The sequence below is a fragment of the Hippoglossus stenolepis genome, chromosome 11 (genome assembly GCF_022539355.2).
Source record: "Hippoglossus stenolepis isolate QCI-W04-F060 chromosome 11, HSTE1.2, whole genome shotgun sequence".
NCBI classification, from domain to species: Eukaryota; Metazoa; Chordata; class Actinopteri; order Pleuronectiformes; family Pleuronectidae; genus Hippoglossus; species Hippoglossus stenolepis.
This window is the reverse complement of record NC_061493.1, coordinates 11,265,068-11,281,153: the sequence shown is the minus strand read 5'-3', so window position 1 is coordinate 11,281,153 and position 16,086 is coordinate 11,265,068. Positions and strand designations below refer to the sequence as shown.

General features: G+C 42.8%; 1 protein-coding gene across 1 annotated transcript; it reads right to left on the bottom strand.

Moving 5' to 3' along the window:
* Positions 1 to 469: 469 nt before the first annotated feature.
* Positions 470 to 15,851, bottom strand: LOC118118348 (nuclear receptor ROR-beta). The gene is made up of 10 exons (XM_035171508.2): positions 15,090 to 15,851; positions 8,357 to 8,442; positions 7,999 to 8,140; positions 6,938 to 7,462; positions 5,818 to 5,939; positions 5,498 to 5,630; positions 5,130 to 5,237; positions 4,101 to 4,211; positions 3,149 to 3,261; positions 470 to 3,053 (listed from the first exon to the last, which is right to left on the bottom strand). The coding sequence occupies exons 1-10, from the start codon at positions 15,094 to 15,096 to the stop codon at positions 2,892 to 2,894; spliced, it is 1,509 nt and encodes a 502-aa protein (XP_035027399.1). The 5' UTR covers positions 15,097 to 15,851; the 3' UTR covers positions 470 to 2,891.
* Positions 15,852 to 16,086: the final 235 nt, after the last annotated feature.

The following is a 16,086-nucleotide window of genomic DNA, read 5'->3' as shown; positions in this document are numbered from 1 at the left end:
TTTATATTTCAGAGAATGAGGAATGCATTAAAACATATTACAAATCTGAGGTAGATCAATTATGTGCTATACCTCCTCACTGTGCTTACACAATGCATACGCATTATGTTGATATTGGAGCTTTGTTATATTGCTACTGATGAAAATGATATTGCAACAATTACTGGTATTGGTTATGCCAAGCCCTGACAGCAAATCCTAGTATATAAGAAGCTGCAGTCAAAACATTCTTCTTGGAGTTCTTGATCGATTGATGCCTCAAATGAGCTGCGGATCAATTGCTGCTGATTAATTTTTTGACAATCCAATAACAGTTAAAATGAATGGCATGGATAGAATAGAGTATGCACAGTATAATATTAGATCAAATGATTTGAGAGACCATCGGTTAAGTTAACATGCAGAGACAAGCTACATATTTACTGATATGAAAGCAAAAACTCAAGATTAAATGAGACTCAGTGAAACATTTCAAAAGAAAATGAAACAATTTATTACATTCTTAAAACCACATATAAGGTATCCCATTGGACAACAATATATATCGAGCTGTGTGACTCAGATACTTTTGGACTAGTAATATACCTCTTGTACATTTTGTCATAGAGAGAAAGAGAAGGAAGACAAACTATTCTTTTGTTGTTTGTACCCTTCCTAATCTTTCTTCAATTAAAAAAAAATAGATCACAGAATTTACAAGACAAAAAGTGGGGACACGTAAAGAAAAAAGGTGGATAAAGACCGACAAATCAATGAAAATCACAGCAAAAGAAACATTAAACCCAATAATGAAATCCATTTTTGAACTCTAACTGATTTCTTTTTTTTAAAATTTCAGCTTCTTAAATTTAATGTTACAATATTAGGACAAACGGGAAGGGCTTCGACACTTTGTGAGTAACATTCACAAAAATAGAACTTACGTCCACAGTGATTATGGTTATGGGTCTCATCTTAGGTGCAAAGGTGTGAGGAGTACAAGGCTAAAAGACGACACTGGTAATAAAGGGACGAGAGATCACAGCTAGCTCCCTGAGCGGCTAACGGCAGGTCCCCCCGGACTCTGCTCGAGAACTTCACAGCAACCCAAGTAAGACATTTTAATTTTCTCAATGCTTTTACAACCTTCCAGAAGTGTGTTACTTTATGTACATGACAAATCTAAACTGTTACGGGTGACGTTGTGTGACAGACGTGGAATAAAACACAAAAGTAATCAAACAGACTAAAAATGGTTGAGTCTTACTGGCATTGAGGCCCAACTCAGGGGGGCAGCTGGTAGCTCTGTCTGGTCTTAGACTAGTGTCCAGTGAGAAAGAGGAAAGTATAAGTGCTTGGTACTCTGACAAGTGCTGGGTTTTCGGACTAAAGGAGAGAGGAACAGCAAATGTACACAATAATACAGTTGCTCCAACCAGCAGGAAGGGTTTATGATACACACTGAGGACCATCATTGTCCCAGCCTTTAACTAACTGAAACATTATGAGTGAAAGATAATTATACTACACCTACTCTTCTGACTGCTGGTTAGAAACAGGGGGGCAGACCCTTTGTGTCTGCTTTTATTTTACAGTTCATGAAGTCATCTTTTGCCTCGCTTTCTCTTCTCCTTAGTGTCCTGTTTGTCCTCTTGTCTCTTTAGGCAGGGGCGCGGGTGCAGCCACAGTGCAAACTGAAAATTCCCAGTTCAAATGCAAGAAGACGGCAATGTTTTTCTCTTTGTTTTGCCTTTGTTTGGGCACACTGCCTCCCCTGCTGTGTTGCATCAGCAACAAGTGTCCACCCCGTTGCTTGCCTGATGACCGCGCGTAACCCCCCAGCTGGGTTTGCTGGGGTCTTTTGTCACGAAAACCTGAGAGTCCTTCAAAGAGAGGAAAAATAGTCCAGAAAAATCATTTGAGTCCAAAAAAAATCAGCTATCCTCACGCATCCATCTTTTCTTTCCCTCCTTTACAACTCACGATCCACTCCTCTGCCTTTCTCTCTGAACACACACTCTGACTCTCTCCATATACTTATATAGTCATCTATTTACATTCTTATTTAAAATATTTGTTTATAAATGTGTATATAAATTAAAGATAATTTCTTCTTGTCCTGTCTCTAAGTGGCATTTACAAGGAAAGGGGTGTGTGGGACTGAGGTTTCTCATTGCATTACAAGAGCCTACAAAAAAAGGCAGCACCGAACACCGTCTAAATGTGTGTGAGACTGGTTCTCGAATGATGTGGGAGGTCGGCCTAAGCCACGAGTCATATCGTATCTGTGTTTTCGTTTTATAGCAGAGAAAATGACTTGTGATCTTGGTCCCTAAGTAATGGTCAGATATTGTCTGTATGAATACACAGGTGTATCATACTGAGATGCTTTATTACAGAGAGAACTACTGACTGAGAGCTGTATTAACTGCGAGACCTGGTGATCAATATGACTTCATTCTAACACAATGTGTCTTGGAGTGGCAGGGATCGTACATTCACGGTTGTTGGGTTCTGGCTTGTGCACTGGTGCTCATCAATGAGGTACATTCATAACTGTTTGGGTGATCCACAGCGGATCTGATCTTAAAACAAGTCCTAGAGCTTGGAGCTGTTTCATGCTAAGCGGGCTGCTGTGTTGTCATTATCTTACGGTGTCCATCCGCTCGTTGTTAATGCTACAATATGCAGAGGACCATAAGCATGTGTGGTCTGTAGTGTAAGGTGCTTTGCCTGCTGGGAAAGTGGAGGTATAGTTTGGGATCATGGGAGACGAAGTATTACAAGTCCTGGATTGTCTCTTAACTGCTGGTTTTTGAGCTTCAACATCTCTATCCTTCTTTGTCCCTGCTTTTTGCTTCCCTACCCCTCAATACACTCTCTCCATCTCTCTTGTGTGTTTATCTATCTGTCTAGCTGTCTGTGGAGTCCGGCAGAGACATCTCGCTGCCAAAAACTTCCCGGTACAGTGGCGGGAAGCTGAAGGCAGTCTCTGGGTGAACCAAACGGAAAAACTCCAGTTTGTCGATGTGGAGGTTACAGATAGACTTCATTATGGGCAGCTTGGACATCATCTGTGGGGACAGAGGAGATACACAAGGTAAATTTCTGGGTCTGTCACAAAACTGTACATGTTAAAGAAGTAGAAGTTGCGACTGTTTGGCTTTACCTTGTCCAGTTTCTCGTCAGAAGCACCGCTCTTCTGTAGACTGTGCTGCAGAGCCAGGTAGACTTTGTCCTGGAGTTTCTGAATCTTTTGGCCTTCTGTCAACCAGGGTCGATCTACAGGAGAAAAGCATTTACCGTTAACATACAGTTTCCTCTGTTTAATTCTCCTTAAGTAGCTTTACGGCTGTTAAAATCAAATGACCGTACACCATGCTGTCTGTATTCTGTGTAAGCCCTTCATTCAACATTCAAGAACTTCATTAAGTCATCCTGCATTAAGTACAACAAAATTACCATAAATCAAAAAACCATTAAAAAGTATCATCCTCAAATCAAATTGTCAATAATAATAACAATATTAATAAAATGTAAAAATAAGCAAAAGAAGTATAAAATAAAGTTCTTCAATATAAGTAAACACAAGTCGAAGGTAACAAGGGTGCAAAGAACACACACTTGCAGTAAAGTGACTGATATAGATGAGTATGATGAATAATATAAAAAAAATATTCCATGTGTATTTAAGTGTTAAAGTGTTTATGTATTTAGGTTTATTTGATTGATATAATATGATCTTGACAATGAGTAAAATATTCAAACCTAAGGTGACAGCTTTTGGAATCCCCCACAAATTTAAAAATGACCTAATGTGAATACTTTGATACTCCAAAAAAAAGAGACAATTTTTACAATGCAAATTCATTAAAAGTATATCAATCTGCAATAGTGAACTGAAAACCTACATGTGAAAGATATCGACAACAAAAAGCATATTGTTTAGAATATTTATGTTGAAAATGGACATCTTATAGTCAGTGTTTCTTCCTTTAGCAAGGACAAAACAAATGGACTGCTGTTATTCCATAATATAATAGCTGCTTCCCTCTTGACCATGTTTGTGCTTATGAAAGTATTTGTGGGCGAGAAATAGAAATAGAAGGAAGAATATTCACCTGAGGAAAGAAGGACGGCAGCGCTTAACAGAGCCATCTCTTCATCAGACAGCTGTAGACGGCAGAGTCCTTTTCCAAGGTCGATCACTGCACTGACCAGGTCATCACAACCTGCAAAAACACAGGATTTTGATTTAATTCACTGTCAAAAACAACAGTCTGAAGACCTAAATGGTCCTTAAAATGACAACTGATGTAGGAGATACTGGTGTGTAATCACTGAGCTACTGTGGCCGACAATGAAAATACCACAATTCAAATGTACACGTCTTTCTTAATGCCAATAACGTCTGTCTGACTCATAGAGTGTTTATAAAGATGGACTGCATGACTGCTCCCTAAAAGTGAAGCCAAAGTGTCTCAATCACCAGCTGGTGGCTGGCTGCAGTACAGGTTAGAAATCCTGCCTCCTCCATGTTAATTGATGGGACATGTACCTAACTAAAAAGTAAAAGTAAACATCAAATATAACTTTGGATTTAATTTGATGCTATGAAAATGTTGTGAAATGTCATGACGACAGCAGAGACAGAATTGCTGTACTGACAGACACTATTCATCATTTAAAATTAGACATGGCAAATTGTTCCTTAAATTAGTTTATCACACTGTTTTCATGTGCGCTCAAGTGTTTTTTTCAATTCCTCCATTAGGGTGTATTGTTAAACAGTTAATGGAACCGACACGATTCAGCTTTAACAAACTGCTGTTGACGAGACGGAAACTGAAACGACTTTCTTCCAGAAACATTTTCAGAAGAATAAGCACAGTTATGGTATGTGTTATTTCAAATGATGAGTCATTGCAGAGGCATCAGTGTCAATAATGGATTGAGAACAGTGAGAGCCCTGGCATTTTCATACACAGCTGGTGTGTTCTGACAGCAATTAGGGCACAGTGCGAATGAAAAAGACTCTCCAGCTTACATAAGGCACGAGATGCATAAGATGCTTCAGTGTGTGACCCCGTCAATAATCTGAATGTCTTAGAGGTGACACAATTTACATTCCCACCCGATCTGCTCCTCACCAAGAGCTTTGAAGAACTGGGCCGGAGCGAACTTTCCGTTGAAGAAGATGGTATTGTTGTTGACGTTGAACGCTCGGCACATACGTATCAGCAGCACCTCCAGGCAGCCTGAAAGGTCAGCCACAGATAGAGGCACAGACATGGAGAGATGTAGAGATGGAGACAGAAGAGGAAAGAGGAGGGACATAGAAGGTCCATATTAAAACAAATGAAAAGATGGCATAAAAAAGGCAAAGATAGAAGGTTGGAGACAAAGCAGAGGAAGGAACTAAAGTTAGCAAGTTTCAGAGAATTAATTCCTTTGTTTCCTTTGTATGGATTAAGTCTGCTGAAGTATTTATTGGGAGTACTTTAGACTGTGCACTCACCTGCTTTGAGCAGTATTATCTGATCGTTCTGGCATAGGTCCATAAAGCCAGTGATGCGTTTTGCAAACTCCACCACGTACTGGATGGCGTTGGTGATGTGGTGGGCACACTGCTGCCACATCCACTCAGCTGACTGAAACAGTGACATAATCGGAAATACACAATCAGCTTCAGTGCGTGCACAGACAAAACAGATAACAGATATTTTCAGTGGAAGATATTTAATCTCTACCCAACAACAAGATGTTTTAGAAGCAGGAGTTAATAATAATACATGTTACTGATGATTGTGACAAACAGCTTTGGGCTTGATCGTGTACCTTGTTCTGAAAAGCACGTGTTTCCTCAGGAGTGTATTGTACCCAGGTGAATCTCTTCATGTCTTCAGCGCTGTACTGACACGTCTCTAAGTGAGACTTAACAATACTCTGAGTGATGCGCTCTGTGGAACAAAATAAGCACAAACATCAGTGTTGTCACACTCACACAGATTATTTTTGGTGGTGGTAGGTTTGAGAGATAGCGGCAGGGTGGAACTTGGGTGTTGTTTACTGCACCTATTCACAGAGCAGGGCATTGGTGTGATCTTGAGTAAGGAACTAATGAGCTTTGCAATGCTGTTGGCCCCGAAAAAGACATACAGAGTACTACTGGCTCATCAGCTTATTTTAGCAGAAGTTAGCATCTCCTACACCTCCTGCACTTATTATATCCAGCAGCCGCAATATTTACCTACAGCTTCTTTTAAAAGTCCCCAGAGACCCTTTTAAAACCTCCTTGCGGTTTGTTGTTGCCGACAAGATGTAAAATAAAACACAAATGCATTCTCCCTCAAGGTCTCCAGAGACACCAGCTCTGAAAAATGTCTCCAACCTCTTAAAAATAAATACCACTACAGCTTTATTGCTTGATCTGCCCCTGATAATGTACTGTAAGGTCCCTAATAAGATCCAGTACTCAGATAATGGTCAGGTAATGAAACTAAAGTAAATGAACACTACCCATATGACATTTGTAGAGCAGTTTGTTCCCCGTAGAGCATCCCCTTGCCATAGTCTCTTTACAGAGAAAGTCTCTTCTCGGTCATTGATTTATTATTTATGATTCATTCTGTTTTGCCGTGTTTACTGCTCTTATAAATACTACGCAGTTGCAGTAAATGTTTCACAATAAAGGATTTATGGTCCCTGAGCTGCTCAGGACAGTTTTAATGTGAATCATTTTACAGAAGTTTTTAGTTTGCAGAGCACAAAGCAGGAAGTGAAAAATGTGAGCAATATGACACATTACAAAAAGCAGACCATACAAAAACCGCCACCTTGTATTGGGGCCTGATTTTCTACTAAGTTGCAAAGGGCTTGCTAATATACACTGAGAATAACTAATACACACACTGTTTGTAAAGTGGGGATAAAAGGAGAATTCAGTGATACTACTCACCAAGGTCTGTTATTGAGCAGTCATCAGGCAGATGGTCCAGCAGTGTGTGTCCCAGCAGCACATGCGTGTGAGAGTTTGTGTGCAGGAGTTGTATCCCAGTGCCGTCCGTCCCGTCCAGTACAGTCTGCTGTGGGGAATTCTGATTGGACAAGGATGAGGAGGAGGAAGAAGAGGAGGACGATGAGTTGGAGGTGTTGCCGGTGCTTGTGCCCCCGCCGAGCAGCTCCAGGCTGCAGTACTCGCTGGCCTCCTCGGGGGTCAGCGGCAGATCGAACAGGTCAGGCAGCGCTGCGATGTCGTCTAGGTCGCTGATGGTGGAGCTGGAGCCCCCGCTGCTGTAGGACCGGCTCAGGCCCTCTTCACCGTCCTCCCCACTGCCTCCGCAGACTCCATCGTCCCTGGGTAAAGACAGAGTGGTGGAGCCTTTGCCTCCAGAGCCCGCACACTCCTGGGCCTTCTGGTGCTTCTGCACTTCAGCGTAGAGGCTGTCGCGCTGCTTCTTCGACATGCGACCAAACTTCACGGCTGCAGAGAGAAAAAGAAAATGCATTTGTTTTTATTAAAATGGAACCTAATCTCAACTGTAACTTCACACTGCATGGTTGAGATGTGTTTATTTTGATAAAACTAAGTCCATTTTTAGTTTTTGCATTTGTGCAGGGATATTTGCAATTTATTGTCGTCAAACTAAAACCTTCACATCTGTAGCTGTGACCTCAGTCCAACTGTGAGATATTCCTGGCTCACATGAGATTCCTTCTGCCACCTTATCTGCAAGTACTGTATGTTCCAGTTTCTATATCCAGTTTGAATGATGACAGTCCATCACCTCCTCAGTCCATATACCATATTTGTTTTCTCTCTGCGGTCCACAGGAGAGGGGAACGTGTGGCGAGCTCTGCTACAACAGCTGTGGAACATTACTGCTGAGGGCTTCGAATTCTCCAGGTATCAGCTTTAAATTAAAGGCGCACACACACACAAATCTCCACTAAACCTGTCCTTTGTAAGTCAAAGCTTCAGTTTAAATAAATGTTGTGGTTACAGTGCGTTGTGTTTACCATCTCTGCTCATGCCCAAAGCCAGACACTTCTGTAGGCGGCAGTGCTGGCAGCGGTTACGGTTAGTTCGGTCAATCAGGCAGTTCCTCTGGCGGGAACATGAGTACATGGCATTGTTCTGCTGGCTGCGCCGAAAGAAACCCTAGACAAACACACACACACACACACACACACACACACACACACACACACACACACACACACACACACACACACACACACACACACACACACACACACACACACACACACACACACACACACACACACACACACACACACAATGAGTGCCTGCACATTTTAAATAAAACAGGTTGATTAAAATTTAGGTCCGGCAGCCTCCGGGTTTCCTCCTCACCTTGCAGCCTTCGCAGGTGATGACTCCGTAGTGGATTCCTGAGGACTTGTCCCCACAGATCTTACAGGGGATGACCTCTATCTGAGCTGCAGGACACAAAACAAGGGGGACGAGAGAGGGGTCAGAAAGCTGCAGCCTCATGTGACTCAAACGAACATAGAAAGCTGCACATCAGATTGGAAAGTCAGTCTCAAACATCTGCTCAGGAGTTACCTCTTTGGCTTGAGTCATATTGTGGACTTTTGCCAAAGTATAGTTAATAACTATACACTAACACAACTCGGTAACATGATACATCCATTCAGACAAAACACTTTCACAGAAGCCCATATTTGGCATTTATTCCGTGCCTGCTTCACTCTGAGGGGAGTCAGTGGGACTTGTCTGAACTACTGATTTAATCCAAGATGTTGTGTAACTTTGATTGTGACACGTCTACGCTGCGCTACAACTGTTCTTAACTTGCGAAGAAGGCTTGGTTCCTCCTGCAGCGACCATGGGTTCGGTTCCGACCCAGCCCTTTGCTGCATGTCTTCCCCACATTCTCTCAAGTTACTGTCCTGGCGGTTAAGGCGAAATGGCCAAAAATATATTTTATAAATATTGTTCTCGACTTGTAAATGATGTACTGAATCCTCCTCGATCTGGGCTCTGCTTTAGAAACAGCTGGTTGTGTTGTTTATATCAGTGTTGATGCGTAAAATTGAAGTCTCTTTTTCTATTTTATTTGTTTCTTCCTCTTTCTTCCTTTTCTAGTCTTACCCAGTGAATCATTTATTAACCCTTAATATTTTCCATTTCTTTGTAGCCCTTTGGACAAATAGACAATTTCCAATGCTAATGATAAACACTATGTGTGTTGTATATTGTATATTTGATTTAAAGTGTGACATGTAGCAGATTGTCCTTGCTTGCACACATAAAATCTGTCATCCTTTTATTACTTTTTCCCCTAACCTAATTATTTCAGGCCTCTCCCCTCTGATCCTGTCCTGCTTCTGTTGCGCTATCATGTTGTTTTCTCCGGCTATAAGCCTTGGCAAGATTACAGTCGCTCCTTTGTATCTTCTGTCATCCTTGAAAAAGGTTGCCCTATGCTTTTATCTAGTCACAGTCAGACTACTGTATCCCCCCATGTACTCTGGGCTCAATAAGAAGTCTATTTCCGGCCTCCGACTGATACAAAATGCATCTGCGAGGCTTTTGTTATGTTGCACCTCTCCTCGCCTCCTGTCCCTAGGAGGCCTTATGTTTTTAGATTGTAATTTAATATTTTACTGACAGTGTTACAGGTTCAGACACAGGCTCCTGTTCACAGATTTTAATGTAATATTTTACTGACAGTGTAATAGCTCCTGTTCTCCTGAGGTCAGTCTTCTTCTTAAGACATTATCTCATGACCAGGGGTGATCATGTGTTTCTGTAAATGTCATGATAGCAAACAGCACTGACTTCTTTCACCTGGAGGCTTTTAATACAACCTTTTGTCCACCGATCTTTGACTATTTCTTATGTCTTTCCTGTCTCTCTTTTACGATGCTGAATGACCCCTGAACCCTGCTGCGTTGTGTCTGTGAAACATGTGACTAACTGAAAAGCACTAAAATATTTTATTATTATTATTATCTAATTATTAACACAGTTAAGAAACTTAAAACACATCAGTGCTTGAGTCAAATCCTGCACTTTGCACCCGAGTGTGACAATGAAAAAAACTAAAACAGGATGTAATAGCATCAAATAGGTCATATACAGTGTATTTATATATATTTTTTATCTTTTTCTCTTGAAAATAACAACCTTGCAGAAAAACCCTCCCACAACAAGTACAAGAGGCGATAACTTGCTGTGAACTGTGTTTGTCTGCACCCTTCATGTGGCCCCCATGAGGGAACAGAGTACACAAACAGATAGGGAATCACATGACCCTTGCACATATAACAAAGACTCCTTCTTTCTCGATTGAGGTGAAAACAACAACAGCAACTATATCGTATGATTGCTGCTTCTTCGCCTTGTCATCTGATTTATTAAAATATGTATTTGTGCCTTTTCGGTTGTGTTGGGACGATGTGTGGAAAACCACTGATTGAGGAGGAATTGCTGCACTCTTAGGTATTGGAAAACACAAATTTCCACCTCCTTAAACGCCGCAGTCGGCCGTCTCTCTCTGCTGAAACTAAAATACTCTAACTGATCAGGGCAGCTGCAGGCATGCAATGGAAAAATATCTCCCTCTTCCCCCTCCCGCCCTCCCTTCCTCTTTTTCTCTCAGGTTCCCCTCCACCCCTCCCTCATCTCTTAATTATATAACTCTAGTCTGTGAGCATTCCTCACAACACTCATTCAGGGCTCACTCTAGCAACACCGAGGACCCGCCCTCTGCCGACTCTCCCCTTTCATAGTGGTTGAGCGCTGTCCCAGCCTCCTCGGCATTGGCTGAGTCATCTGTCAGTCCGCGCTGTGGCCTGTCAGCTCATGTGGACATTCTGTCCTACTGACACACTTTCCCACTGCAGGGGGAGAGGGAGGAGGTCTCTCCGCAGACCAGTTTTAAGGTGGATCTGGACGACGCTCAGACTTCCCCTATAAAACATTTCCCTGAAGGCTCATAAGTTGCATTAGAAAATTGGTCCGTGTTATGTAACAGCAAAATGAACCAAGAGAGGCTGCGGTGATGAGGCTAGAAGAACTGCACTTACCAGTTCAGTTCTAACACAAGACACATCTCTGATTTACAATTAAGTCTATTTCTGTATGTGCTGATGTTTATGCAATAATCCAACATTGTGCTGCGAGAGAAAAAACATATTTCATGTGGACTCAAACAGCCCCTTCTATGCCTGGCCACAGTCCGCTCCAAAGCAGACAAACTCAGGACTTGAATGTCAGCTATCCGGCCCCCTCCCCTCTCTTTGACATTGAGCTTCTGCCTCAACCTGTTCTATTCTTGTCCTGTGCTGGAAGCCAGAATTACACAGATGCCCAGCCACCCACCCCTGCTGCTACAACCACACATTCACTTCTCTTGACTCTCCGCAGATATTCTAACGCAACCCGCTGACAGCAAACTGAGATTCATCTCCCTGATGTTCCTTCATTTGATGTCATTTCATCTTTTATAACCTGAAGAATGAAAAATTGTCACACAGTTAGACCAATTATAGACATAAAAATAATTAATAGTGCAGAAATTTAACAGAGGTAGCTTGTGTGTGTCGCTGAACCAGCAGAGACAGAAAAACTATGGCTGCAAGTAACTATTATTTCAGTGATAGAATTCTGTTATCCATTTTTTCTTGATTAATTGATTGTTTGCTCTGAAAAAAACGTGAAAAAAGTCCTGGAGCCAAAGTCAACATATTTAAACTTTGGACCAACTGTGTCAACAACACAGTTGTATTCTGTTTATTATCATATTGTAACTAATAAAATCACAAGAAGCTGCAACAGTGCATTTTCAGTACTTTTTGCCTCAATAGTGACGTAAATGATTGTCAGAAAATTTGCCAGTTAGTTGTAGGCTGTATGTATTGACTTATCTATTAAATAACTAATTGGCAACTATTGTTGTGAAGGTGTAAATACCCAATTAAAACCTACTAAACAAACGTGTCAAATTCAACCAACAATAGCAGCAGCAGGAGCCACACTAACGTTTACCTTTAACCTGAATATCATTGTTGACCTAAAACATCAGCCTGAGACATCTCACTGTTTGCTCCCCAGAGAGACCTCGTGTTCCGAGAAGATCAACCCCACTTCTCCTTTTTTCATTTTGCCAACATGATGCATGAAGACTCATACATGCAGTGCTTTACATTTATCAACCACTGACACGTTAACGTTTTAAAGGTGTTTGCAGGAAATGCACTCAATAACGTGTAATTCCGCATTCAAATGGCAAACAAAGAAAGGTGTTTAAGCAGCGTGACCACAACTTTGTGCGGCACACCCAAGGCCTTTTCACAAAATGAACTCGGGAGGAGACACTTTACAAGCTCTGCTGCAAACAGGTTGCCCCCAGTGTGTTTATCAACCAGCTAAATGTGTAACCTGTGTTATCTCTGAAAGCCTAATTCAGTAAGGTGGTGTTGGGACAGGCAGTGAGAAAAAAATCATTGACTGTACCTTGCAACAGTTCAATTCTCTGCATCTAATGTACTCTCCAGTCAGTGACAGTGGCGTGACGAACAGAATAATGCATTTTAACCCCCCACATGCGCAGAAATCCTCGGTGCACGACTTCTCTCTTTAAAATTTCACAAACAGTTTTAAGCCAGGTACAGGTTGTTCGTGTTTGCTTATAACGTGCGTCACGATACTATGCAGACAAGCAACAGATCAACTCTCTGTGGCGTGCTTGAATGTTGCTCATGACCTGCTCATAAGGAGGCTGAGCATGTGGAGACACTCCGAGTGGGGGCCTTGTGTGCTCGGGCTGTGTACGTCTGAAGCACTTGTTGTGTCATGCCTCACAGTTGGGTGTAGGCCTACAGTTCAGCACGGAGATGTATCACAACAATTCACTGCAGTTGTGTCTTTTCCTTCTCTTTGGAAATCATGTTCAGAGAGTGGTTCTATATTATTTCTATATTTAAATCCCCATATTATTCAGTTACCTCTATTACATTCTCAGATGTTTGACAAAAGCTTATTTGTTATCCGATCTTCTCACTGATTCCCCTTTATACGTCGTAGTAATCTTTTCTTTTCCCTCCCTGTCGATGGTTCTCCTTGAAACAGAACAATGGTGTTGAGTCTCGACACTAAATGCATGTACACAGTCTGGCTGCCAGAGCATTCAAATCAATAGGCTCTATTTTAAAAAGATGCAAATACCAGTGGAGGCCAAGTTGAGGCCCACAGAGAGGGTGGGGGGGATTAGAGAGCTAAGAATTTCATAGGCCCCATGCAGCGGGTGTCAGTGTATGACATGAGTCCCATGATCTCTCACTGTGTTTACACGTTCTAACCAAAGTGCGCTCTTCTGTCCAGGAAGCGTCCAAGGTCCAGACATCAACCAAAAAAAGTCTTGTCAACGTGCCAAAATGTCTGAAAGGACTCTATAAAAAAAATGATGCGTGATTGCAAAGCGTGTTTAAAACTGAGGCTTAAAGAAATAAAATGCTGACGCTCCTTTATGAGGGGGGTGAGGAAACAGCAAGCTGAGTGACTAACCTCCATTTTCAAAGCCAAGGGCTAAGAAAGGGCCAAGGTTTGTTTACCTTTGGATATCCTGCCAGAAAGGGAACCTCCCTCCACCAGAGGCCCCCTCTGCTTCTCTCATCCCTCCCCCTTTTCAGTGCAAACATTCATCTCTTTGCTCCCCAATAAAAAAACAACAACTTGCCAATAATTTCTTTATCTGATCAGCAGAACAAAGGACTGTAATGTTGGCCATGCTCAGACCAAAAACCAAGGAACGCAACAGGAGAGCCGAACCAAACAAAGCAACTGAAAAATACAACACTTATAATGAAGTGTGATTGATTAATTGATTTGTAAATTTTAAATGAATCAGAAGTGGATGCAGGTGAATGCAAGTTGAAGAGGTTGCAGCCATGTGGATCTAATGCATGCACAGAAAATACACATTTCAAATAAATGTGATTTCCATGTGACATTTAAGCCTATTTTAGTATTTTGTATGAATCATTGATTTATGATCCGTCAGTTTGTTCTTCACGGTCTGTCTACAAACAGCCTGCCTTGTCAATAACACCCATCTGCTGCCCGCAAGTTCAAGTTCGGCCTGTGTCAGGGGGCGACACGTCGACGTGCGGGCCCGTCACTCAGCCGCCTGTAACCCCGCACATGGCGCTGCACGTCCGGGCCGCGCGGCGCTTCCCACAGTCGCTCCCCCTCCCTCCGCTGCCAGTGCTGTATAATGCTGGGTGACACAACTAGGTCAGTGGAACAGCCAGGTCCCTCTCTCCCCCTGTACCATCACACTGTCGACCATGCTGGCACAGTCACCACATCACAACAACAGCTCTGCAGCCTCACAACCACACTGCCCACGTCCACGTTTTCATAAATCACTACGGTACAAACTTCAAACACTCCTCAGGGAGGTTTAATTCTAACAAATATAAGAAAAATAAGATGGTTGAGTGTAAATAAATACCAGGAAAATTGCTATATTTGGTGTGTTTTTTTTATGCAACTGGTGCGAAAACGTTGTCTGTTTTCGTTTTTAAAATTCACCTGATAAGAAACCGGACAAACCCGAATATCATCTCGATTACATAATTCTAGTTTGGGTTAACAACAAGCTCCCCTCACGCCCCTCCCTCCCCTTATTGCATAACTCGAACATGAATCCCCCGGCTCATTTTACAGCAGGACCCACAGGTGCGACGTGACTCCCATGTCTCCACAAACAACACATGTGTGCGCCTCTGCAGCCACTTCCCCGCTGTGCACGCAGTTGAACGATACTTTTGTTGTAATAACATATGACAGAATGGAGGATAAGAGTGGCTCCATGTCTTTATGATCGCGTGGACGTCAGTGGAGCGTGCAGCCCCAGGGGCTCTGTGCACAGATAATCCAGTCATGAGGGATTAATGCGCACTTGGGAGGAAAACGCACTTCAACTCGTGTTCTCACACATGTGGCCGCACAAGACACTTCAAAAAAACAAACAACACACGCACAACAAAAACCCGCGACGTTTCCTCCCCAAGTTCAACTAAACAGTTGTATTATGACACAAGAATCAACTCACCCCTCATGGTTGGTGTTTTCTTGTCTCTGGATCAGGGCGAAGAAAAACTCGACTACATGTGGCGACTGGAGGTGACAGGACCGAGGAGGAGAAAAAAGCGCAGGAGCCAGAGGACGCTGGCTCTGTCAGTATTCACCTGGTCCCGGCTGCAGCTTTCACAAAAACAAGAAGATGGAGGAAGAAGAAGAAGAAGAAAAAAAAAACCCTGTAACTCTTCTCCTTCGCCTTTATCGCTCGGTCGGGTCCGAACAGAATAAAAGAGTGCAGGAAGTCGCTTTGGATCGCATCCTAAACGCGCAGGACGAATAGATTCGGATGAACTTTCTTTCTGTTTTTCTTTTCTGACAGAATAGTCCCACGGTGGCAGAGTGCTGGCGATCGGCGACTCCCCCCCCCCTCTCTGTATGCTGCTCTCTCTCTCTCTCCGAGCTGTGATTGTCCGCCTGCCTTCCTCTCAGTCTACCCTGCTAACCTACTTTCTCCAAGCGTGGACTCTCACATGATCTCACTGCCGACAGCTCCGCTCACATCACTGGCGGGGGCGCGCCTTCGGGAGCGAGTTTAAGGTGGCTGCTGGCAGATAGTGACCAGACTGTGCTGCTGGTGCTGGTGCTGGTGCTGGTGCTGGTGCTGGTGCTGGTGCTGGTCACTTCTTCTCTCCCAGTGATGAGAAACAAACTGCTGTCACTTCCAACAGGCGACAGGAAGGTAGATAAAAAAAAAACACAATCAGTTCTCCTTTCAAACAGACACCTTCCTCTCCCACTTCCCTGACTTAGCAGCATGCAGCCAGTGCAGCACGCAGCCTATTTATCCGTCTTTAAAGGGATAGTTCCCCCCCAAAAATTCATTATCTACTCATCACTATGCTGATGGAGGGAACACACTTTTGGAGTTCAAGGGGTCAACAGCGTTGCAGCCAAATCCAATACAATTGAAGTAAATCGTGACCACTTCCTCAAACGTAAAAAAAAAAAACCCCAGAAAAAAACATTAA

Coding starts and splice junctions, on each gene's coding strand:
- LOC118118348 (XM_035171508.2), bottom strand. Junction 5,940..6,937: donor CTGCTCAATAACAGACCTTG/GTGAGTAGTATC, acceptor TTTGTTCCACAG/AGCGCATCACTCAGAGTATT. Junction 5,631..5,817: donor CACGTGCTTTTCAGAACAAG/GTACACGATCAA, acceptor TCACTGTTTCAG/TCAGCTGAGTGGATGTGGCA.